At 40.3% G+C, this 26,337-nt stretch overlaps 1 protein-coding gene across 1 annotated transcript in view; it reads left to right on the top strand.

The window, feature by feature from the left end:
* The window catches only part of LOC140458361 (E3 ubiquitin-protein ligase ARIH1), a 76,595-nt gene that overhangs the window by 29,029 nt on the left and 21,229 nt on the right, over nt 1-26,337 (top strand). Inside the window, exons 4-9 of the mRNA XM_072552793.1 lie at nt 10,404-10,496; nt 10,598-10,653; nt 19,003-19,069; nt 19,422-19,528; nt 19,648-19,690; nt 20,621-20,692. Of these exons, the coding sequence (XP_072408894.1) occupies nt 10,404-10,496; nt 10,598-10,653; nt 19,003-19,069; nt 19,422-19,528; nt 19,648-19,690; nt 20,621-20,692 (438 nt within the window). The remainder of the gene's footprint in view (nt 1-10,403; nt 10,497-10,597; nt 10,654-19,002; nt 19,070-19,421; nt 19,529-19,647; nt 19,691-20,620; nt 20,693-26,337) is intronic.

The following is a 26,337-nucleotide window of genomic DNA, read 5'->3' as shown; positions in this document are numbered from 1 at the left end:
CCCAGGATGACCAATTTCACCATAGAAAATCCCAGATTTCCTCCTCCAGAGACTGCAGTTTCCCCTCCTTCGTGGTTGACGATGCCCTCCAGTGCATCTCCTCTACTTCCCCCACCTCCGCCCTTGAACCACACCCTTCCCAATGCAACAAGGACAGAACCCACCGTCCTTGCTCCCACCCCACCACCGCCCGTATACATCGCATCATCCTCCGTTACCTTTGGCAGTTACAAACAGACCCCACCACCAGGCATATATTTTCCTCCCCGCCCCTACCAGCGTGTCGGAGAGACCATTCCCCCCACCAGCCCTCACCCCACTCCCGGCACCTTCCCCTGCCACCACAGGAGTGCAGAACCTGCACCCATGCCTACCTATCACCTCTATCCATGGACCAAAGGATCCTTCCACATCTGACAGAAATATGCCTCTACCTCCACTAATATCATCTACTGTACCCGATGTGGTCTCCTCTATATCGTGAAGACAGGATGCCAACTTGCGGATCATTTCAGAGAACATTTCTGGGACACCCGCACCAACCAACCCCACTGCCCTGTGGCTAAACACTTCAGCTCCCCCAAGGACATGCAGATCCTGGGCCGCCTCCATCATCAAACCCTAACCACCCAACGCCTGGAGGAAGAATGTCTCATCTTCCACCTTGGGACCCTACAACCACACGGGCTTAATGAGGATTTCATCAGTTTCCTCATTTCCCCTCCTCCCACCTTTATCCCAGTCCCGCACCACCCTCTTGACCTGTCCTTGGTCTTTCCCATTTATCCACTCCACCCTCCCCTCCAACCTCCCCTCCAACCTATCACCTTTCCACCCATCTTCATATACCTATCGCATTCTCAGCTACCTGCCCCCTAGCCCCACCCCCTCCCATTTATCTCTCCGCTCCCCCTGGCCCACAAGCCTCATTCCTGATGAACAGCTTAAGCCCAAGACGTTGATTCACCTGCTTCTCGGATGCTGCTGTGCATTTCCAGCATCACACACTCTCGATTCTGATCTCCAGCATCTGTAGTCCTCCGTTTCACCTTGCTCAAAACCTTAGCTGGTTTTAAGCTTCTTGTTTCTTCACCTTTTCTGCCAAACTGAGTTGAAGTGACATCTTAAAAAGTATACCTTGTTAGGCTGAGCCTGTGAGCACATATTCTTAAATTGCTGCCACACTGTTTTCATAATCTTTCCTTGTCTAATCTGTCACAAACTGAGGGGTGTTCCTTGTGTAAGCATGGGAATGAGTCAGTTATTCACTATTTGCAAGTCAGAGTTCACCCTGAACATCTACAAGACGAAGGTCCTCCACCAACCTGGTTGGTATTGTGGAACGAAATCCCGATCATCAAAGTCTAGGGGTCTTTGAGAACGTTGGATCATTTCCAATACTTTGGTATTGTCCTGTCAACCAAAGCAGCTCTTGATGAAGAGATCCAGCATCACCTCCATAATAAATGGGGGAAAATGGCTATCAGCTGTTTTTATTTTAAATGAACAGGTGCTATATGTGCCTATTTTCAATGTATATGTGTAGCTTTATTTTATTCCAGTATGCTGCACTGCAAGTCCCACACTCCTAAATTTGTGTCATTGTAATTTTTTGCGCACTCCAAATTATCCAGCAAATGGCTTTCAATTGCAGAAACAAGTTGCAGGTTTTGCAAGGGCTAGCTGGTTGGATATGGTCAGTGCATTGTTGTAATTAGGCAAAGGAGTGTGCTGTTTGATATGACCCATCAGTCTTTAAATCACATGGTACATACCTGGTATCTCATCAGTACAGAAATTCATAAACCACAATTATCATATGTGATAGCTTGTCTATCTTTTTGATTTTGTGACACCTGCCTGTTGGTGATGAGCATCACTTACGTGGCTATTATTCAATAGCAGTATGATGCTGCTAGCTTCGCTTGTTGCTTTTCACATTCTAGGATACTGAGGTTGATGACCTCTTTTCAGGACCAGGAAGGTGAACTTGAGGCCTTCCATGTATGTTATACAACATGATGTGATCTGAGTAGGGTCACTATTATCCTGCGGAATGGCTGTGACAAGCTCACATGGTGATCAAATTGGCCCCTATTTGTCAAGTTGTTGATAAGGCCAACTGTACATTATAAATAGTTAGGTTTAAATACTATTAAATAAAGTGTTTTGAAATATTTGGGGTTGTGAGAAGTGTGATATAACTGCCAATTTTTTTTTTTCTTTTATACTGAGGTGTCTTCATCTGAATAATTGTGATCAAGTTCTCTTTTTCAAAAACAAAGTTTTAATCAATTTTACCTATTATGAAGTATGAAATCTCTAAACTGAAAAGTTCAATGACACTTCTGCCTTTGATGTGAAAACACTATTTGTAATTGAGACTCCTTAAACTTCAGAAAATTAATTATTCTTGTACTCCATTCTTTAGAGGGAAAACATGGATCAGATTATTGCCTGAATTGTAGCTGAAGCATTTCATCTGAACAAAGTTAACTGTTCGGTCAGCTGCATTTTATGAATGTTGTTGGAAGGACGTGACTGGTTGCATATAGAATGATTTGAACAATTTTGAGGTGCATAATGCAACTGAAAGAGCAGGAGCTGACATCTCCAGCCATTATTGTCCGCGCGCAAACCTGGAAAATTTTCCAGGTGTCTCAAGTGCACCTTTCAGCAGCCAAATGTATACCGGTTTTTATTTATTCATACATATTTAAACTTGTGTATCGAGGAGGCTGGTATCTCTGATTCCATCTGAATATCGCAGCCAGCATAAGCTCTTTATAAAATGATGCATTATTTGCAATTCTGTGTGGAGAAATTCAAAATACAGAAGAGCTTTGAACACCTCACCCCAGGGAAATAACACAGCACAAAGATCTGACTGCAACAAAAGCAGTAAGTACTATTCTGGCTAAAAACATAAAGGGATAAAAGGGCCATCTTTTGACTAACGGAAAGCACATCTGCCTAGTAGCTGGCAGCTATCACCTGATAGTTTCTTCCTAAGTCACTCACTGTCCTGACTGGTTCAAAATCTGGTACCTCCCTCCCTAATGGTACTATGGGTCTACCTGCACCACGTAGATTGCTGTGATTCATCAAGGCCTCAGAAGCTTCTTTTCAAGGGAAATTGAGGGACAGACACTAAGTGCTGGCCCAGAACTTTTCTTTGAATGAATATTTTAAGAATTACCTAATATCTAAGGTGGCACAAAAATGAGATGCTCAACCTCTTGGTTCTCCAGACTCTCTCTTTCGACTACATGACCTTTTTGTTTTGTTTAGAGACAACCTTATTACCAAAAGCATATCCCAGTTCCTCGCATTTTTCCCCAATTTACTTTATGCATATCTGAAAGTGATTACAATAGGTGTGAACAATTTACCTCTTCAACTATGTAACTGGAATAAAAGAGAGTTTGGTGAATAGTTTCTGCATTTTGTAACCTGGTAAGAATTATCATTAGACATTTCAACATCACATGCTCTTGTGTTCATCACTTCCAAGTCATTTGCATGATAGCATTTTTAAAGCAGCAACATTTAATGATCCTAGTTCAGTGATCAAAAGTCTGTTGATTTGAGTTCGGAAGATGGTACAGTGTGCAGAGGTATGCCAATTTCCATTATTTATCCTGTCCTTGTAAAATGGCTTTAGTTTTTGAGGTTGATTTTTATTTTGTAGGAAATGAACAACTGAAAAGTTACCAACCAGTTTGTTCCATTAAGTATGCATTCTTTGTTAGTGTTTAATGCACATGTTGACACACAAAATTCTTTGGACTTTGTTGTTTCTATTCAGCAATTTCTCGAATCATTTTTATTTCCCTTTTTGAAAAAGTTTTCAAAAGTTTTGGATGTTGGCCTCTAACTTGATTCTCACCAGAAAGAGCACCTGGTTCTGTGGAGTTTCTTCAAGTGACAGACAACCCTTGCGACTTCCTTATTAGCTAGTTATAACTGTAGAGAACTTGTGTCTAACTAGTTTGTTTATTTTATTTAGAGAGGGATTACTTAGCTTGCAGAGGGTGGTTCGCGTGTGGAATGAACTTCCTGAGGAAATGATGAGTGTGGATACAATTACAACATTTAAAAGACACTTGTGTAAGTGCATGAATAGGGAAGGCTTGGAAAAGATATGGGCCAGGAGCAGGCAGGTGGCGCTAGTTTAGTTTGGGATTATGTTCAGCATGGACTGGTTAGACTGAAGATCTGTTTCCATGCAGTATGGCTCTATAACAAGATTTCACTCACTGAAACTGCAAAGTGAAAATGGATAGAATGGAATAGTTTGTAATGTGTCAAAATTGGCAGTTAATATAACTAACCCCACAGCTACACTTTTGAAAGATGTGGGTTTTTGAGAATCAAGGAATTGTCTTACCTTTTTTGTTTTCAACCAGGGTTCTCTTAGATGTTCGTTCATTGTTAGCAGATATTTTATTAAGAATATGTGCACCCTATTAAAAAGTTCCAAGAATCTTTCATAAGTGTAGCTGTGGGTTAGTTATATTAACTGCCAATTTTGACACATTACAAACTATTCCATTCTATCCATTTTCACTTTGCAGTTTCAGTGAGTGAAATCTTGTTATAGAGCCATACTGCATGGAAACAGATCTTCAGTCTAACCAGTCCATGCTGAACATAATCCCAAACTAAACTAGCGCCACCTGCCTGCTCCTGGCCCATATCTTTTCCAAGCCTTCCCTATTCATGCACTTACACAAGTGTCTTTTAAATGTTGTAATTGTATCCACACTCATCATTTCCTCAGGAAGTTCATTCCACATGCGAACCACCCTCAGTTTTTAAAAAAAATTGAGCCCTTATGTCTTTTTGAAATCTCTCTCCTTTTCTCTTTAAAAATATCGCCTCTAGTCTTGAAATATCCCCATCCTTGGGAAAAGACAACCGCCATTAATTATACCCCTCATGATGTTAGAAATCTCTACAAGGTCACCTCTCAACCTCCCTATAAGTACCAGACTGTTCAGCCTTTCTTTATATCTCAAACCTTCCATTCCTGGCAACATTCTGGTAAATCTCTTCTGAACCCTCTCCAGCTTAATATCCTTCCTATAACTGGGTGACCAGAATTGAACACTGTATTCCAGAAGAGGCATAGCCAATGTCCTGTACACCTTCAACATAATGTCCCAATTCCTGTACGCTCAGGGTTGAGCAGTGAAGGCAAGCTTGCTAAGTGCATTTTCAATCACCCTGTCTATATGTGACACAAACTTCAAAGATTTATGTACCTGAACCTCTAGGTCCCTCTGTTCTCCAACATTACCCAAGATCCTACCACTAATTGTATAAGCTCCACCCTTGTCCTAAAATGCAATACCTTGCATTTATCCACATTGAACTCCATCTGCCATTTTTTTCAGCCCATTGACCCGTTTGATCAAGATCACTTTGTATTCTCAGTGTTCTTCACTGTTAACTATGCCACCAGTTTAGGTGCCATGTGCAAACTTACTAACCGTGCCTTCTGCATTCTCAAACAGATGGTTAATATAAATGACAAACAATAGAGGATCTAGAACTGGTCTCTGGAACATCGCTGATAGGCCTCTATTCTGAAAAGCAGCCCTCAACCACCACTCTTTGTCCATCCGTCAAACCAATAATATATCCATTTGGCAAATTCGTGCTGAATCGCCTGTGACCTAACTTTATTAGTTAGTCTATGTTATGTAGATCCACAGTGGCAGACCAGCCTCTGCAGTTTGCTATTGTATTTTTAATTGATAAGCAGGAGAGAATTACAATAAATGAGTAGTCACCTTTGTTTTATTTTATTGTATTTTTCTAACCAAACTATTCAGAGATGTTATTACACAACTCTGGAACAGGTGGGACTTGTATACTTGTATCCGGCCTCTCGGTCCAGAGGTAGGTACTTTACCTCTGCAACACAGAGTCCCCACATGTAGTCACCTTGTGGATCTGTGCCAAATGACTGCAGATTTGCAATACTGAATTATTCTGAATGACAGCAAATTGAAATTATGAGGAGTGAATTAGGATTGTTTCTCAGCAATAATCTGGTCACTTCTTAAAGTTGAATAAACAAAGGTCTGCCCAGTGCAATTAATTTAGGAGATTTAATGTCATCTGTTCACTTTAATGGCCTTGTTAACCCTTTATTTGCCACTGGGTTTGTATTTATTATATATGTTTTTTAATTGGTTAATTTGACTAATTACTTGGGAGTCCAAGATCAAGTTGTTTTGAATATGTTGTCCAAGATACAAACATTCAAATTAGTGCTGTCCACAGATAGCAAAAGCTTCCAAATATATAAAAAAAGGTAGGAATGGTTAAAGTGAATGTTGGTCACTTGGAGGATAAAACTAGGGAGTTAATAGTGAGGAACACAAAAATGGTGGTGATACTAAATCAATATTTTGCCTCTGTTTCCATTGTGGAGGGCATTGTACCATCACAATACTACCACTTATTGTAGAGATTATAGAAAAGGAGGAACTGAACCATCATATCTAGCGAAAAAGCACTAAGCCAGCTATTGAGTTAGAAGGCAGATTCATCCTTATGGCCCACATCCTAGCGTCTTGAAGGAAATGGTAGCACAGATAGTGGATCCATTGGCTATAATATTCCAACATTTCAGGATGCTGTGGAAAAGTTTAAGTGGAATTGTAAAAATGCTAATATGATGCACTTTTTTCAAAAAAAGGCGAAAGACAAAGAAACTATCTACCATTTAGATTAGATTACTTTGTGTGGAAACAGGCCCTTCGGCTCAACAAGTCCACACCGACCCGCCGAAGCGCAACCCACCCAGACCCATTCCCTACATTTACCCCTTCACCTAACACTATAGGCAATTTAGCATGGCCAATTTACCTAACCTGCACATTTTTGGACTGTGGGAGGAAACCGGAGCACCCGCAGGAAACCCACACAGACATTGATGGGGAGAATGTGCAAACTCCACACAGAGTCACCTGAGGTGGGAATTGAACCCAGGTCTCTGGTGCTGTGAGGCAGCAGTGCTAACCATCGTGCCGCCCACAATCTGTCGTAAAATTGCTAGAAGCTATTATTAAAGTAGTAGTAACGGGGAGTTTGGAAAGTTAAAATGCAATCCATTAGTCAGCATGATTATATGAAGGGTTGGTTGTATTTGACTTATTTGTTAGAGTTTGTTAAAAATGTAACTAACAAATAAGGTAATGGGAGTCCTGTTGGTGTAGTATAGTTGGACTTTCAGAAGACATTTGATAAGGCGCTGTGCTAAAGATTAATACAAGATAAGATCACAGGGGATTGGGTGTAGTATTATTAGCTGTATCCAAGCTTGAATTTGACTAACCTGAATGTGTCTTCTGAATGAAAAGTTGTAACTAGGAGCTGCAGCAAGATTTGGTTCTTGGCCCCAATTATTTGCAATCTGTATTAATGATTTTGATGTGGACATGAAAAATACTGTAGCCAAATTTACAAATTATACTAACAAAGGTAGAAAAGTAAGTTGTAGTGAAGAAATAAGAAATTTTAAAGTGGAAATTGGTAGGTTAAGTAAATGGGCCAAATGTTGGCAGATGGAGTTTAACATGGACGTGTGAGGTTATCCATTTTGGTTGGAAAGGCAATTTATTATCTAAAATAGAAAGAAACTTCACAGTGCTTCAGTGCAAAAGGATCTGGGTACTGTTGTGCATGAATTGCAGAAATCTAGGGTGAAGGTACATCAGGTAACGAGGGCAAATTGAGCTCTGGCATGTATTGCTGAAGGAATAGAGTATAAAAATAGGGAAGTTTTGCTGCAACTGTAGAAGGTGTTAGTGAGACAACATTGGGTTTGATGTATAATTTTGATCTCCTCATTTGAGGAAGGATTTCGTAGCATTAGAAGCCATTCAGAGGAGGTTCACTTCATTGGTCCCAGGGCTGAGGGGTTTGCCTAATAAAGAGTGAGTCATTTAAGCCTATATTCTTTGGAACTTAGAAGCATAAGAGGAGATATAAGATTTTAAAGCGGCTGGGCAAAGTAGCTGTAGAAAGAATGGTTCCTCATGCAGTAAGTTAGAATGAGGGGTAGCCGGCTTCAATAGATATAAAGGAATTAATTATTTTAAAGGGTCATGAACCTGTGGAATTCAGTATCTCCAAGTTCATGGACTCAAATAAAAAGCTTTTAGGAGGAGATAGATTTAAAATCTATGTTTGTGGAGAGTAGGCAGGAGGGTGGAGTTGAGATGAGATCAGCTTTAATCATATTGAACAAGTTGGAGGGGCTCAATTCTACTCCAGTGCTTAGTTCTTATGTTCTAAAGTAGACCAATTAGATGGGCAGACTTAGCTGAACTTAATATAGTTGGTTGCTGTATTAGTTTAGCATTCGGGGCAACTATTAGCTGCTGTTCAATCCTCTCACCAACGCATTTTATGTTTTTAAAATATCATATTTCACTTTTAATAATGGTTAAGTTTGATTAATGGGACTGACCTAATAATATTTATGAAGTCCACTAAACGAGATATGAATGTGCAATAGCCAGCATGCACCAAATTGCAATTTCCCAGATTTCTGATACCATAATAAATTGAAAACCAGCAGTGTCAGTTGTCCAAATGTGTCAGTGAGGTACAGATGGATCAATTTTACTGAATGTGTTTTCTTCTGGAGATTCAATTGTTACATAACAACAGGTACTATTCCAGATTGGAAAATTTATAAAAGATTTTTGCAACAACTTTGTGCCAATGTGAAGTCTACTGTTGTTTTGCATTTGGGATAGTCACTCCGTAATTCTCAATATTGTGATTCCACCAAGCAAAAAAGTTGATTAAGGTCCTTTTCTGTCTCTTTTTCTCCCAGAAGACTTGAATTCCCTTATCTTCAGAAGGACCACTGCACTGCCCAAGGGTTAATCTGATTCTAAATGTCCCCTGTTTGAGATTGATGCTAAGGTAACAGTTGAATAGCCTTTGAATTAGCACTGGTTCAACCCTAATGGACAGTTGTCTACTGAGGCATCCACCTTGTCAGGACTTTGGGGGAAAATAGTTTAGTTCATAAGGTAAAAAGGTTCTTATAACTGTCTTTTCTAAACAAGTAAGATATAAGCCAGGAAGCTGCTGGTCATTTATTCTTTCCTTCACTGCAGACAAACTGCACAATCCTCAAGTCAGAAGGAGATTATTGAATACCTGAGAAAGACCTGAGGGGGTTGGGGGTGGTGAGGGGCAGATGCTGCTCATTATTTCATCAATTTCTAATTTATTAGTCATAAAACTTGTTTTATGTATTGATTGTCTTTTTTTTTGTGTTGGGGCATAAACAAAGCTGGCAAGGCCTGCATTTATTGTCCATTCCTAATTTCCCTTGAGCAGGTGGTTGTAACCTACTTTCTTGAGTTGCTGCAATCCATTGAGAATAGATGTCCTTCGGTGCTGGTATGGAGAGGCCCAGGACGTAAATGGGGATATAATCATCTAGTTAGGCATAACTGGCAAAATAAAGTAAATAGGTGATTTCTTAATAGTTGAATGTGGCTGAGTCTGCCAGAGTATGATTCTGGAACCACTTCAGTTTCCATTTATGTAACTGGTTAGGATAGAGTCATTATGTCAGAGCTTGCTGCTTAAAGACTTTGTAAACTGAAGATAAATGCAATTCATTTCAAGGGGCCATAAATAGTTTAATGAAATGGGCAGGTCAATGCTGGGTGTAGTTTACAACATGTGAAATAGTGGAAAGGTAATATACGCTGAACAGTAGGGCTGTTGAACGCAGAGTTCCTGGAATGAGGAAATATTGTTGAAGTTGGTATGTAATTATGAGAAACAAACGTTTTGTTTAAATATTGAATATAATGATGAATTTGAGCAATCATTAAGCCTTCATATTTCATAAGTGTCCGTGTTTCCCCTTTGTATGCTGTGCCCTATGGAATTGTTGGAGGGGTGCCTTTGCCTCTGGGGACAGGCTTGAGGTCTTACCATTTTGTTGTGGAAGGGGCAAAATGATGCGCTTCATGTTGGTTTTGTGTTGCTGTGCCTGCAGGGCAGTGGGAGTTTTGCCACTGCCCTATGGAGTCTCACGCAATGAAATATATAAATAAAAATCCCTTGCCATTGACTTGCATGGATTTCAAGATCCTTACAGGTTAGATCTTTATGTCTTAGCTTCAGATTTATTCACTAATGTCTAATGTATTCAGTAGGGGAAAACATAAAAATAAATAACAGCGAGTAGGACTCAGCAGCCTGTGCATCCGCGCAAGACATCACGTGTTGTATTTTGCTATGTTGTGTTAAAGTTTTGCATGTGATTTAATATTGTTGAAATATTCTTGGATGCTAATTGCATCAAATAATTACACTGGCAATCTGTTTTTTAAATTTCTTGCTTGTTGCAGTACTTCACAGGCTTAGAGTGTGGTCACAAATTCTGTATGCAGTGCTGGAATGAATACTTAACTACAAAGATCATAGAAGAAGGTATGGGGCAGGTATGTATTTGTGTCATATTTGTCTCCTCTTCACTGGAACTGAACGTTTTGAGTCGGACTGCATTAACAGCATCATTTGTTCTGATTTTGTTTTCTTGCAGACTATATCATGCCCAGCTCACGGCTGTGATATCCTCGTCGATGACAACACAGTTATGTGAGTTTTTTTAATACCTGATAACTATTTCCATTAACATACAGCTCAGGAAAAGAATCTAACTCTGGGGATGTATGGCTAGAATTTCAGGGAAGTGAAATGATGTAAAGTACTGCATTCACTTTCCTAAGACACCAAACTGTCTAGTTCCAGGCATGATTCATTTGAATTTAGATCATGCTTGGAAAGATTGTTTTGTGTGCAAATGGGAAATGACAGTTGTAGTCGTCATGTTATTGGAGTTAAGAGAATATTAAGCAGCAGTAACTTAAGTATTTTTTTCACATTAGTGCCAGTACACTAAACAGAGGGATAATTAAGTACAGTTGCCATGATCCTAAACCAGTGGGAATATGGTTACTGATTCTTGTAATTAGAGGTCACCAAAGAGATTTTGTTCTCCAGAAGGTAGGTGGGGATGTAGTGAGGGTGGTCATTTCTTTGGTAAAATGTAGAGATTGATGATTTCAATCTATCTTTTTGCTTCCATAATTTGTTTTTATCATTCTTTTGACTTGGTGCATCCTGACAAATACCTATAACACTCTAATTTTATCTAACTTCATTACTAATGTATGAAACCTTTTTGTTAATAAGCAGAAGAGCTTGCAAATATATATTGCCTTTCATGATCTCAGGGCAATGCAAAATTGGTTTAATGGCGAATGAAGCATAGTCCCAATTGTAATGTGGGAATCATGTCGGCCAATTTGTGCTCAGCAAACTTCCAAAAACAATGATATGATAAACAGCTTTTCTGTTTCTGTAATGTTGGTTGAGGGATATATATTGGCTTTGACACAAAGGAAAACTCCTTAAAATAGGAATTGGACAACGCCACCACAGGGTATCACTCATACAGTGCTGCTGGCTGAATGTTAGCATGGGTAACATGATGGAAGGCATCGCTGCTATCAAGCTTGTTTTTTTTTTGCTTATTTGGTTTGATTTGATCACATTTGCATTTATATAAATTATAAATGTTAACTTTGTTTATTCACATTTGCCACAGTCCTGTTGTGGCTTGGACCTCATTGTAAGAACTCAATGCAATTTAAGCTGACACTTCAGGACAGCAGTGAGGGTTTTGAGTTGTCAGTGGTTCTATCCCTTCATGTGAGGTAGACCTTGAACCTGCCTTGTCAGTGTGGGTACAAAAAAACTCCCTCTGGAGGAGGGAAACTCCCTCTGGAGGAGGGAGTTTTAGTGCCAAAAGGAGTCGGTTTTGAGGTCACCAGTGTTGAAGACTTTATTGAGCTACTTTTATTTGTGACATCATAAAAGTAGTTTGTGTATTTGGAGTAGTTTCAAAACCAAAGTAAGCTGCTACCCAAGTACTTCAGACTTTGGAAGTAGAGCCCAGACATTTGTACAGTTTGCGTGACAGATAATCAGCTGGACTTGTGTAATTTTGTCAAATGTCTTTATTCCATATACTTCATGAGGGCAGCAACCTTACAGCCTGTAGCTCATTAATTTGCTTCCATAGCTATTTGCAGTCTGTGCGAATTTATATTCATGTACTGTATTGGTTATTTTAAGTTTTTTTTTTGGTTGTGCAGTGTATAAATAGTTACTGGGAAATAACTTTCCTACAGTTGTCATCCAGGTCTTAGCATCTAGTCAATTTTTGATGCATATTTTAATGACCACAATGAAGGAATGACATACACAAACAAGTAATCTCATTGACTGCTAGAAATCATTTTTGACAAATGAAACTTTATATTTTCTCGATTATTTTTGTTTAGTGACTATTGTGTAGGTGAGAATGCAAGGGTTAGGATGAAATCTATTCATTTCTGCACAATAACTGTCAATTCAGTAAGGAGTGAAGTTTTGCTGACATTGTAGAGTTCATTAGCAGCTTTGAACCAAACAATACAGAGATTAATGCATTCTACTGTTTGACAAACCATACTGCATGCTTTGTTCCTTGTACATGTTGACCACTTCCCACACCATCTTGGATTTGCTTAGCATGCCTGTCCCTTCGTTTAGTTAATGAAAGCAAAGTGCAGATGCAAGAGATCTGAAATAGAAGCAGTCCTGGGGGAACTCTGACAACACTGGAAGATAGCGAATCAGTTAATGTTTTGAATTCAATGGAACACTTTCTCAGAACTGAAGGTGGCTGAAAAATGATATATTTATGCTGTTGACTGGGAGGGGGGAGAGCAACTGGAACCGATGGAGGGTTCCTAAAGCAAAAGTTAAAGGGTTTCCTAATCTAGTGTAGGACAGATATTGATGCCGAATATATTTGAAAAGTAGAAAATAGGTTAGGTCTTATGGGAGCAAACCCAGACAAACAAATACCTTTTGGGATGGGGTCTAATTAAAGTGGCGGACAGTGTTCACAGTCTGAAGTTTGTGGAACAAGATGCTGAATCCTGAAGGCTATCATTACCGAAGCACAAAATGAGGTACTATTCCTCCAACATGTGTTGGACTCCTGGAGCACTGCATTAGGTCTAGAATAGAAATGTTAGCATAATTCTATAACAGATTGTGTAGTTTCTGAGAAGCATTTACCTGTATCAAAAGGAATCTGGTATTTGCATTTTAAAAAGGAGTTTACTATAAAGCAGCTGCTCAAGATAGGTGCATCAATAGCCCAGGACTCTGCATGGAAACAAATCTAGGGATACAGTAGTAGTCAAGACTTACAAGAAGACAAAACTAAAGACTTATTTTAAAAGCTAAGTGCATTCAGATACAGACTGATAACGCTCATTGAAGTAAATGAACACTATCTTACAGCCATTTTGGAGAGACATGGTTTCAGGATGACCAGAGTTGGATCCTGAATACTGAGGTGTGTATGTCATTCAAGTGCAATAGGAAGTTAGGTGGGGGAGCAGCACTGCTAATCAAAGATGGCATTGGTACATTAGGAACACAGCAGGTGTAGGCCATTCAGTCCCTTGAGCATGCTCTTTCATTCTACCTCATAGCTGATCATGTACCTCAGTGCCTGCACCATGTCCATATCCCTTTGATGTTAACGATGAACAATCTCTGTTGAATTTAGTAAATTACATTCAAAGTTTGCGAATGAACATCCATGTTCATGAACACCAACCAACCACGAAACGACACGACCAGCTATCCTTAGTAGTCTCACACGCAGATGACAAGCAACATGAATTTGACTGGGACAACGCTACTATTATAGGACAAGCCAAACAGAGAACAGCCAGGGAATTCCGAAAGGCATGGCACTCATCCACAGATTCAATCAATAAGCACATCAACCTGGACCCAATATACCAACCACTGCAGCGGACAGCTGGAACTGACAACTAGAAGTGGCAGATTCAAACCACTATAAATGCCGGAGGAAAGATCACAGAAGTGCTTCACAGGAGGCTCCCAAGCACTGAGGATGTCACCTAGACAGGGGACGAAACGTCTGCAACACAAATTCCCAGCTCGGCGAACAGAACCACAACAGTAATTTACATTCTTCTGGGATAGAGAATTCCAAAGATTGATCACCCTATAACTGAATGTTTAGACTGGTGCCTGCAATTCTAGTTATCTTTCTATAGGAAAGATGTTGTTTAAATTTGAGAGGGTTCAGCAAAGATTTACAAGCATTTTGTCAGCATTGGAGAGTTTGAGTTATAGGGAGAAGCTGACTAGGTTAGTGTGATCTTCCCTGACCTGTTGAAGACTGAGAGGTGATTTTATAGAGATTTATAAAATCGTGAGGGGCATGGATAGGGTGAATAGCCAAGGTCTTTTTTCCTCTGGTGGAGAAGTCCAAAGCATAGGTTTAAGATGAGAGCGGAAAGCTTTAAAAAGAACCTGAGGGGTAACACACAGGATAGTGCCTATATGGAACGAGCTGACAGAGGAAGTAGTAAAGGCTGGTACAATTACAACATTTAAAAGGCATCTGGATGGGTGTATGAATAGGAAAGGTTTAGAGAGATATGGGCCAAATGCTGGCAAATGGGACCAGGTCAAATTGGGATGTCTGGTTGGCCCAGGTGACTTGGGCCAAAGGGTCTGTGTCTGCGCTGTATAAGTCTATGACTGTAACAAGGTGCTCCTCGTTTCAGTCCTAAAGGGCTTGCCTTTTATGATGATATTCTCAATCCAATAGCTAGGGGTAGCATTGTTTCTATATATAGCTTGCGTATCCCTTTAAGACTTCTATAAGTCATTTTGGTATGATAAGTTTTTAAACAATCATCTCATGCTTCGAACTTCTGAGAATACAGGCCCAGTCTCTCCAATCTCTCCTGACTGGGTAATCCAATCATTCCAGGAATCAATCTGGTGAACCTCTGCTGCACTCCCTCTAGGAAAAGTATATATTTCCTTGCACATTTTATTCCTATGTTCATTCTGTTGTGATAAAGACTGTCATGTTGTTTGCCTTTTGAATGCTTTCTGCATTTGCATGCTAGTTTTCAAATGACTTGTAAACAAGGACACCTAGACCCCTCTGGGCTTCTCAGATACTGTTTAAAACTTGTAAACATTTAGAAGACATTTGGACAGCTCCATGAATAGGAAAGGTTTTGAGCAATACGGACCATATAATGCAGATAAATGGGACTAGTTTAGTTTGGAGAAATTGGTTGGCATGGGCGAGCTGGGCTGAAGGGTTTGTTTCTGTGCTGGATGACTCTGACTTTCTAAGCTCTCACCATTCAAGAAATCAGTTAAAACTCAGCTGCCCAACTTCACTTTAAGGAAGAGCTGGCACTATGTTAATGAAATTATGCATCGGTTATGATTAGGTGCAAATTCAATTTGTATTATGTGGAAGAACACTTGAAAAACATGAAAAAGAAAGGAAAGCTGCTAGGCCAGGAGTAAGCTCAAGTTAACCTAAACACTGGATGGATCAATTGGAATAAGTAAGCTGTTTCTCTGCTGGAAACTCTTCGCAGTTTTAAATAGTTCCTGGGCCTCAATGAAAGGGCTAACATTTATTGCCCATCACACTTTAAAATATATTTTGGATGTATGCTTCATTGGCTGAGTGAGTGTCTATTGCCCATCCTGATTTAAATTTGAGACGGTGATGTGCTGCCTTTTGTGAATGGATGAACTCCATTTAGTGTAGGTAGACCCACAATATCATTTGGGAGGGTGTCCCATTTTTTTTTTGACCCAGCTACATTAAAAAAAAATGAGGATTGTATTTCCAAGTTAGGTAGAGAGTGGCTTAGAGGAGAACTTACGATGGTGTTCCCAAGTATCTATTGCCCTTAGCCTTCTAGATGGCAGGCGTCACAAAGGTATTGTCTAAGGATCTTTGGTGAATTTCTGCACTGCATGTTGTGGGTGATGTATAAGCTGCCATTGTTGTGTTGATGTTGGAGGGAATTAATGTTTGTGGATGGGAGCCAATGAAGAAGGCATCTTTGTCCTTGTTGGTATTGAGCTGCTTAAGTGTTGTTGGAGCTGCACTCATTTGGGGAGTTTTACGTCACACTCCTGAATTCTGCCTTACATGTGGTGGACAGGTTTTGAGAGTCAGATTAGTTGCATACTGTAAGATTCCCATAAGACCATAAGACATAGGAGTGGAAGTAAGGCCATTCGGCCCATCGAGTCCATTCCTCCATTTAATCATGGCTGATGGGCATTTCAACTCCACTTACCCGCATTCTCCCCGTAGCCCTTAATTCCTTGTGACATCAAGAATTTGTCAATCTCTGCCTTGAAGACATTTAGCGTCCTGGCCTCCACTGCACTCTGCGGCAATGAATTCCACAGGCCCACCACTCTCTGGCTGAAGAAATGTCTCCGCATTTCTGTTCTGAATTGGCCCCCTCTAATTTTAAGGCTGTGCCCATGGGTCGTAGTCTCCCTCTCTAACGGAAACAATTTCTTAGCGTCCACCCTCTACCCTCTCCAAGCCATGTATTGTTTTGTAAGTTTCTATTAGATCTCCCCTTAATCTTCTAAACTCCAATGAGTACCATCCCAGGATCCTCAGCCGTTCCTCGTATGTTAGACCTACCATTCCAGGGATCATCCGTGTGAATCTTCACTGAACACACTCCAGTGCCAGTATGTCCCTCCTGAGGTGTGGGGCCCACAGTACTCCAAATGGGGCCTAACCAGAGCTTTATAAAGTCTCAGTAGCACAACAGTGCTTTTATATTCCAACCCTCTTGAGATAAATGACAACATTGCATTTGCTTTCTTAATCATGGATTCAACCTGCATGTTTACCTTTTAGAGAATCTTCGACTAGCACTCCCAGATCCTTTTGTACTTTGGCTTTATGAATTTTCTCACCGTTTAGACAGTAGTCTAAACTGGCCTTTGATCTACTCTTGTAGCCACAATATTTATATGGCTGGTCTATAGTAGCCCCCAGGGTGTTAACAGTGGGGGAATTCAGTCATGATAATGCAATTGATTGTCAAGTGGTGTCAGTGAGACACTCTCATTGTCAGGCAATTGAGTAGTGCAAATGAATAACTGCTCTTGCAACAGCTCACAGTCATGTTTTCAAACCATCTGGTATAGGTGCATCCACAATGCTGTTGTGGTGAGAATCCTAGGGTTTTTGATCCAGTGAATGAGGGAATGGCATTATTGTTCCATATCAGGGCAGTCTTTGGCTTAAAAGGGCATTTTCATTTGATGCTGCCTGTGCCACTGTCCTTCTGGGTAGCAGAGGTGATAGGTCTGAAATGTGTTTTCAAAGTCTTTGATTCTGCCTGAGAATAATGACTGAAATACGGTCATCTCCTTGAAATGTTTTCCTCTGTCCAGTGCTGCAGAGTTTGATTTCTCTGCTAGATAAGTTTAACTGCTTTTTCTTTCGTGTGCTTTCTGAGCTTGTCCTGCATCAGTGTGCCATTTTGGACCAGGGGTTTAATACCAACCCACCTATTAAGCTTCCTTTATGTTTGAGGCAAAGTTGTGCTTTGACAGTGTTTAGTATTTGGATTGGCACATTTTTCTTTTGAGCATAGGAGACGGAGGGCGGACCTTAGAAGTGTGTAAGATCATGAGAGGTATGGATAGGGTGAATGCACTAGAGGGCACCAGGTTAAGGTTAGAGGGGAAAGAGTAAAAGGGAACCTGAGGGGTGTCGTTTTTTTTTTAAACAGAGGGTGGTACGCATATGGAATGAGCTGGCGGCGCAAGTGGTGGAGGCGGGTACATTAACAACATTTAAAAGGCATTCGGAGAAATACATGGATAAGAAAGGAATAGAAAGATATGGGCCAAGTGCAGGGAAATGGGGTTAACATGGGTGGACATTTTGGTTGGTATGGTGCAGTTTGGCCCAAAGGCCTGTCTCTGTGCTATAGGATTCTGACTCAAATCACTCAATTCTCTCCTGCAGCACTGCCTCTGTGATGAACTTCAAAAGAATTAATGACTTTTTGCAGTTCTGAAATGATTAACACTGAATTACAGAACTTGCAGTGCAGAGATAGGGCCATAGCAGTGCTTGTGCTTCACGCTAACCTTATCTAACATTTGCAATTTCTGTAGTGTGTAATTGGCTTACAAAGTAGGGTTGAGCAACTGGCTTCTGATTGATCTGAGTTCATTGTACTTTATGTATATACAAGCTAACAGTCATCTTGTTTCTGCATGTTCTATTTACATAACATTTCAGTTGAATGACAGCCATGGTGAAGTGCATCTACCTTGATGTATTTTGTGTTTCACTTCTGATAAATTGCAAACTGTTTATTTCTGAAGAAGTGGGGTCATGTTTTGAAGTTGAATGAACTCTCATCCCTTTTAACTGTTTCAGGCTGAAGGTGGGACTCTATTTGTAATGTACCTGTTTTTGTTATGACAAACCCAATAAAGTATATTGCATTCATAATGCATTGTTTGCATCCTAATTTATGATTAGTCTCACTTTTATAGCAAACATTAGAGTCCTCACTATTTAATATTAAAATACATAGACTTTTGCTTTCTGTCCGTGTTTGGCTGTCATTGTGACAAGTTCAGTGCAAGTGAGGAGAGCATTTAGTTTATCTAAAGCTCTCTCAGAAAAAATGTGTATAATTCCTGATTGCAAAATATTTATCTCCCACAGAAAGATGATTCATTTGTCCATTTATCAGTAATCACACTGCAAAGATTTTTTTGTATAAAGAACATACAAAAGCTTACCTTCTCCAGTCGCAAGCCCTCTCTTTCTATCCTGTCTCCTTCTCCTCCTCCTTGTCTCCCACCCAACCCCACTACACCCAGACATCACTGTCATAGTGATTGAGCAATGAAACAGTAAGAATGCAGGCTATGGTTGCGTTACGTTGCTTCCACTATGAATGACTACCTTTTCCTTCCAGTACATTGTTAGTTTAATCAAGAAATATGTCTATTTATTTTCTCTAGGCGTTTGATCACAGATTCCAAAGTCAAGTTGAAGTACCAGCATTTAATAACCAACAGTTTTGTAGAGGTATTTTTTTTTGTTACTCAAAATGAATAATGTGTGTGAAAGTTGTAAGCATGGAACTTTGATGTAAAGGTGTTCATTGAAAGCATTGGCTGCCAAACTAGTGAAATGGAAATTCAAAACGTTCTTCTAAATAAGTTTAATGTGGATTTTTAATCATTTTGCAATATGGCATTAGCTGGAGGTTTGCAATATTAAGGAGGGGTCGCTGTTTATGTATATATCATAATTCAAGCAACAGAAACGTCATTGGATAATGATTGGGTCTGACTGGAACCTGTGTTGTGCCACCTTCTCATAACTGTGCCTGTGTTTTTTTGACTGAGACACCAACAGTTATGCTTTTCCATCACAGTGCAATCGACTGTTAAAATGGTGCCCTGCCCCTGACTGTCACCATGTTATTAAAGTCCAGTATCCTGATGCAAAACCTGTTCGCTGTAAATGTGGGCGGCAGTTCTGGTAAGTGTGCATAGCACAAATTTCTACCTAAGTGCCATTCTCTGTTACTCGTTGTCTTGAGCTACCTGAACTGAGGTCTGAGTCACACAAATATTAAATAACTTTTGTTTAATTTATAGCTTCAACTGTGCTGAGAATTGGCATGATCCTGTTAAATGCAAGGTGAGAGACTGCTACATGTATTCAATCATCAATAAATTCTTGCAATCTAAATACTTTGGTGAAAGTGAAATAAAACCAATGATAAAGCAACAGGATTCGGTGGAAGAGTCTACGGGGGAAAGAAGCAGAGCTGGGGGATGGGGTGTGCTGGTGCTGGTGCTGCTGCACTTTGGACAGGGACAGAACTGATGTGTTCAGGCCACGAGCAGCATGGGACTCATGATTTCTCTCCCTTACGTTGCCATGTTTCTCACAGCCCCTGAAGAGTGGCAATGACTAATTGTGCTGATGCAACATCTGTGTTGTAAAAACATCAGCCTTGTGAAACGTATCAAAAAGATCGATTGTGCAAACGAGGTGATATAAGGTCTGGACAGAGATTTGTAAATCAGGCCCATGTGCAGTTGAAAACAGTTGGATCAACCAGTGTCGGCAATGAAGAGAGAATGGATGAGCTAATATCCGTTGAACATCGACAGGACAATCTATTTGAGGCGTATTGATTTTCTGTAGAAGTACATGACACTGTTATATTAATATTGTGAACAGGAGAAGCCACATTGCATTTGCAGATGCTACAGTTAGAATCCCATGTTTCCATGGGCTGACTTTTGCCAAGTGTCCCATGGAGCCCAGTGCTTCTAACGCAGGCAGAAAATCACCCTGAGATACTGTAGTATCTAAATCCCTCATAACACTGGCAGAGTCCAAGGAATAAATAATTTTCTCTGACAGCATGACATGGAGAACAAAAACTGGTGTGTGAAAATTTAAGAAATGTCTCAAATAGTTTGTCAATTACTTGGGGTGTACTGATCTCCATTTTAGCTTAAGTATTTCCAAATTACCTGCAATTGATATATTTTTAGGTGAGCTGCCTCTTGTGTAGTTATTAACTGCAGAAATCACATAACGTTTTCTTCTTTGTAGTGGTTGAAGAAGTGGATTAAGAAGTGTGATGATGACAGTGAAACTTCCAATTGGATTGCAGCAAACACTAAGGTAGACCAGAAACCTCCGGGAACTTAGCACCATATGCAATTGAATGACTTATGTGCCGGAGCATTGCTGAAGAATTACAGAGAAGCCTTCTCTTACTATTTGTATTCACCTACAAGAGATTGACATTGCCACAAGTGCATTTTGGATGTATTTTTATCAGTTCTTACTTTCAGGCTTCTGTCCTTGGAGCAATTGTGTCTCATCCATCGAAATTCCTTGTGTGATCTCAGTTTGTGAACAACGATCGAATTTACATTTAGTATGAAGTTAACTGGATCAGTAGTACAAAACTATGAACAATAAAAGTAGCCTTATCTGTATAGCTAAGGACAAAAGGTGTGCTGATGGTCTCCATCTCTGTGCTTCCTGTGTTCTCTCTGCTTGCCACCTCTCCTGTTTAGTTTCATATGATTCAATAACTATTTTCCATGTGAGATCAGGTTATTTGCAGTATGTGTCTTTGGTGGAAAGCAGCTGTGTATACTAACTTCTTTATACCTAGTGCCTAAATGATTGTGACTTCTGATGAGTTAGGTAGCACTCCATAGGATAATGTCAGAAATCATGATAGATTAAACTGCAATTGACAGGCATGTTTCACAGGCTCCACAAGTTGCACTTGGGTGTCCAGATACCTGCAAATGAGCCAACAACAGCAGGATCAAAGATTAATTGAGTTTAAGAGAGGGATTACAAGTGTTGTGGGAGCTTGATTCAAGGCTATACTCCAGGATCACTTAAGTGGCTTAACATGCTCACACAAAGAGCCAAAAACAACTGTTTTAATGGTAACTGGTTGCCATTTTCACAATGAAAAATAACATTACACAATAGTAGTTTGTTTAGTTTTAATTCACTGTGTATTTGAGCATCAGCTGAGTGAACACTATAATTGTTCCTGAAAGTGATTACTTTAAACTTCTAACTAAATAGATATAACATGGAAGCTGGTCATTCACCTCAAGCAGCCTGTGTTTTTCACTTCAGCCATAATGTTAATTCTAATGCTGACTTTGTCACTGTATCCCTTCATTCTATTTCAGCCACCCATCAACCATATTCTTAAATGTTGACACTCTTTTTTTGTCTAACATTTGGTAGACCATTCCAGTGTCTTACCTCTCTGAGGGAAAAACTGTTTCTCATGTCCCCTTTTCATAATCACTTAGATCTAATCTTCCATTGGTGATCCCTTTTCCTGGAACCCTTCATCAGTGATCAGTTTGTTTCTGCATCTCGTCCACATCATTTTGTAATGCTGAGCACCTTTATCATGTTTCTCTTAGTTTCCTCTATTCTAATGAAAATTATTGCAATTTTTTTGTGCAGTCTTTGTATTTCATAAGTGAGGCAGAATGCTAGTGAATCTGTGCTGTTACTTAAATATCCTTTGTATAATGTGGTTTCTAAAACTGCACATTAGTGCATTTCCATGCGTGATATTTCTGAAGTTTTATGTAGGTTAGTATTTTTTGACTTTCTGATTCTGCACCTCTTAAAACAAACTGTAATCTATTGTCTGTCTTGTGGTTTATTCACTTGATGCTGTTTTTATTGTCTTATGAACCTGAACCCCAAACCCCCTTCCCACGTATTTCCAATGTCTTGCTGTTTGCTTTTTAAACCTTGCAATCAGTCTTTCAATTACTGATGATCTATTCCATTTACCGTATGTCCCCATTCCACATGTTATCAATAATCTTTTGCAGCTCCTTTTGATCTTGAGAATTACTCATTAAGGCCCATAATTTCATTATTGCCATGTAAATTCTAGCTGTTTTTAAAGTTACTGATACATCTAGTAAATAGAGGAGATGACCAAGCAAAGCAAGTTTGGCAGGGGAAGGGACCAGAGCAGTAACTCAGTCTGACTGACTTCAGCTATTTCACTTGCTAAGAGGAAGGTCAGATGGGAAGAGGTTACTGAACCTGACCGGACTGAAGGTCGGGGGTGTATTTGTTTTAATACGAACATGACTGGTAAGGCACATGGACTTCAAGCTCGAATTAATGCATATAACTATGATGTATCTGTTTGTTTTGGTTGAGAGAGGGACAGGACTGGCAGCTAAATGTTGAGATTTAGAGGTTTCAGGCATGAAAGAGAGGGATGTAAAAGAGCTGGGGGTGTTGCATTACTGATGGGGACAGTATCACAGCTGTACTAAGGGAGCACACCTTAGGCTCATACAGCAACACCATATGGGTAGAGAGCTCAGGAATAGGAAGGGTGTATTCACTTTAGTGTTGTAGTACAGGCCTTTCAACAGCCAGCAGGTGCTAGAGGGACAGATTATGGAAAAATGTAAGAACAACAGTGAAGTTGGTGATTTTTAACTTCCCTATGTTGACTGGGACCCCTTAGTGCCATGGGGCTTGGATGGGAGAGAATTTTTTCGGTGTGTTCAGGACTTTTGTTTTGGAAACAATATGTAAATAGTCCAACCATGCAAGGAGCCATGCTAGATCTGGTATTGATGAGTGAGACTGGCTAGGTGATTGAAGTTTGAGTGGGCGAGCATTTTGGGAACAGTGACTATAATTCTGGAAATTTTAATTTACTACTTGATAAGGATAAGCGTAGTTCTCTTGTGAAAAACTAAACTGATGTTAGACAGGAACTGGTGAATACAGATTGAGGGCAGCTGTTTGAGGGTAAATCCATATCTGGAATGTGGGAATCTTTTAAAGTCCACTTGTTTAGAGTTCAGAACCAGCGTGTTCCTGTGGGGGAAAAAAGGGAAGGGTGGCAAGATTTGGGAATCTTGGATAACTAGAGAAATTGCTAACTTAGTTAAAATGAGAAAAGGAGGCATACATAAGGCTGAAGAAGACAGTCAGAGCTGTTTAGGAATACTTTGGAGATGGGAGAGATATTAAATGAGCATACTCCCATCAGTTTTGCTGGAGAATATGGGAAAATAAATATTGATGTTTTGGCAACTGTTCACATTACAGAAGTGGAAGTACTGGAGGTCTTAGAAAACATAAAGATAGATAAATCTTCAGGAACTGATTAGATGTATCCCAGAACATAGTGGCAAGTTAGGGAGAAATTTCCATGGTCTTAGCAGAAATATTTTTATCATCTATAAACACAGGTGAAGTACCAGAGGAATGAAGAGTCGCTAATGTGTTTTAAGAAAGGATGTATGGAGAAGCCTAAACCTATAGGTCTGTGAGTCTGACATCAGTAATAGGTAGGTTGTTGTAGATGATCCTGGAAGATAGGATTTACATGCATTTGGAGATGCAAGGACTGATGTTAGGGATAGTCAGCACGGGTTTTGTGTGAGCAAAATCATGTCTTTCAAACTTAACTTTTCTAATGAAGTAATCAAAAGGTCAGAGCAGTAGACATGCTTTACTTAACTCCAAGTAAACACTTTGACAAGATTCCTTATGGTAGACTAATTAGTAAAGTTAGACCACATGGGATTCAGGACAAACTTGCCAATTGGGTACAAATTTGGCTTTATGGTAGGAGACAGGGTGGTGGAGGGTTGTTTTCGGAGTGGAGGCCTCCATTACTTACTCCTTTGAGTATAGGGAGTTGGGTTGGCATGTTGAGGTTGTACAGGTCGTTTGTGAGGCCTCTTCTGGAGTACTGTGTGTGGTCTGGTTCCTGTTATAGGAATGGTATTATTAAACTGGAGAGGGTTCAGAAAAGATTTACCAGGAATGGAGGGTTTGAGATATAAAAATAGACAGGAATGTTTTTCCACCAGACCATAGGAGGTTGAGGAGTGACCTTATTGAAGTTTATAAAATCATGGGTGGTATTGATAAGGTGAATGATGAGGGTCATTCCCTAGAGTGGGGGAGGGGGGGGGGGGTTTATATGTTTTAAGTGAGAGGAGAAAGATGTCAAAAAAAGACATGTGGAGCAATTTTTAAAAAAATAGCATGGTTCATGTATGGAATGAACTGCCAGAGGAAGTGGTGGATGCAGATGCAAATACAACGTTAAAAAGACATTTGGATAAGTTTTATATAGATGTATGGCACAGAAACAGACCCTTTGGTCCAATTGATCCATGCTGACCAGATATCCTAAATAAATCTAGTCCAATTTGCCAGCATTTGGCCCATATCCCTGTGAACCCCACCTATTCATATACCCATCCAGATGTCTTTGAAATGTTGCAATTGTACCAGACTCCACCATTTCTTCTGCCAGCTCATTCCATACATTCACCATCCTCTGCGTGAAGCAGTTACCCCTGAAGTGTCTTTTAATTCTTTCCCCTCTCACCTTAAACCTATGCCCTCTAATTTTGGACTTCCCTACCCCAGGGAAAAGACCATGTCTATTTACCCTATTCATGTCTTTCATAATTTTATAAACCTCTAAGGTCACCCCTCAGTCTTTGACACTGCAGGGAGCTTCTTCTACTCAAACACTCCAACCCTGGCAACATTCTTGTAAATCTTTTCTGAACCTCCAAGTTTCACAACATCCTTCCTATTGTAGAGAAACCAGAATGGAATGCAGTCTTCCATAAGTGGCCTATCCAATGTGCTGTACAGCCACAGCATGACCTCCCAACTCTTATACTCAATGCACAGACCTATAAAGGCAAGCATACCAAGTGCTTTCATCTCTATCCTATCGACCTGCGACTCTACTTTCAAGGAACTACGTACCTGCATTCCAAGGTCTCTTTGTTCAGCAACACTCCTCTGGCAGGAGTGTATAAGTCTGGCCTTGATTTGCATTTCCAAATGCAGGACCTCATGTTTTTTTTAACTTGAACTCCATCAACGACTTCTCGACCCGTTGGTCCATCTGGTCAAGATCCTGTTGTACTCTGAGATAACCTCCTTTGCTGTCCACTACACCTCCAATTTTGGTGTCACCTGCAAACTTATTGTACCTCCTATGCTGACATCCAAACCATTCATGGACCCACCACTGATTCTTGTAGCAAATGGCTGGTCACCGGCTTAGAGTCTGAAAAGCAGCCCTCTACCACCACCTTTTGAGCCAGTTCTGTGTCCAAATGGCTAGATCTCCCTGTATTCCATGACATCTAACCTTGCTAACCAGTCTACTGTGAACCTTGTGAGACTCCTTACAGAATTCTATATAGGTCACATCCACCACTCTGCCCTCAAGTTTATGGACAGGAAAGGCTTGGAGGAATTGAGGCCGAGCATGGGCAGGAGGGGCAGGTTTAGTTTGGGAACATGATGAGTGTGGACTGGTTGGATGGAAGTGTCTGTTTCCATGCTGTCTGACTCTTAATTTGAATTTTTGTGGAAGTGACAAAAATGATTGAAGGCGGGGTGATCGTTATTGTCTATAAGGACTTTAGCAAGGCCTTTGACAAGGTCCATCATGGCAGGCTGATAGGAAGAGTGGAGAGTGAGGACTGCAGATGCTGGAGAATCAGAGTTGAACGGTGTGGTGCTGAAAAAGCACAACAGGTCAGGCAGTATCCAAGGAGCAGGAGAGTTGACATTTCGTGTATAAGCCCTTCATCAGGAATGCCCAAAACGTCAACTCTGCTGCTCCTCCGATCTGCCTGACCCGCTGTGCTTTTCCAGCACCATACTTTTTTTGACTCTGATACAAAAGGTGCTGTCACGTTGGATCTGCAGTGGGCTGATGAGATGGATGCAGACCTGGTATGGTCATAAAA

Source organism: Chiloscyllium punctatum, chromosome 33 (assembly GCF_047496795.1).
Source record: "Chiloscyllium punctatum isolate Juve2018m chromosome 33, sChiPun1.3, whole genome shotgun sequence".
Lineage (NCBI taxonomy): Eukaryota > Metazoa > Chordata > Chondrichthyes > Orectolobiformes > Hemiscylliidae > Chiloscyllium > Chiloscyllium punctatum.
The sequence above is the reverse complement of the archived record's forward strand: the minus strand, read 5'-3'. Positions and strand labels throughout refer to the sequence as shown.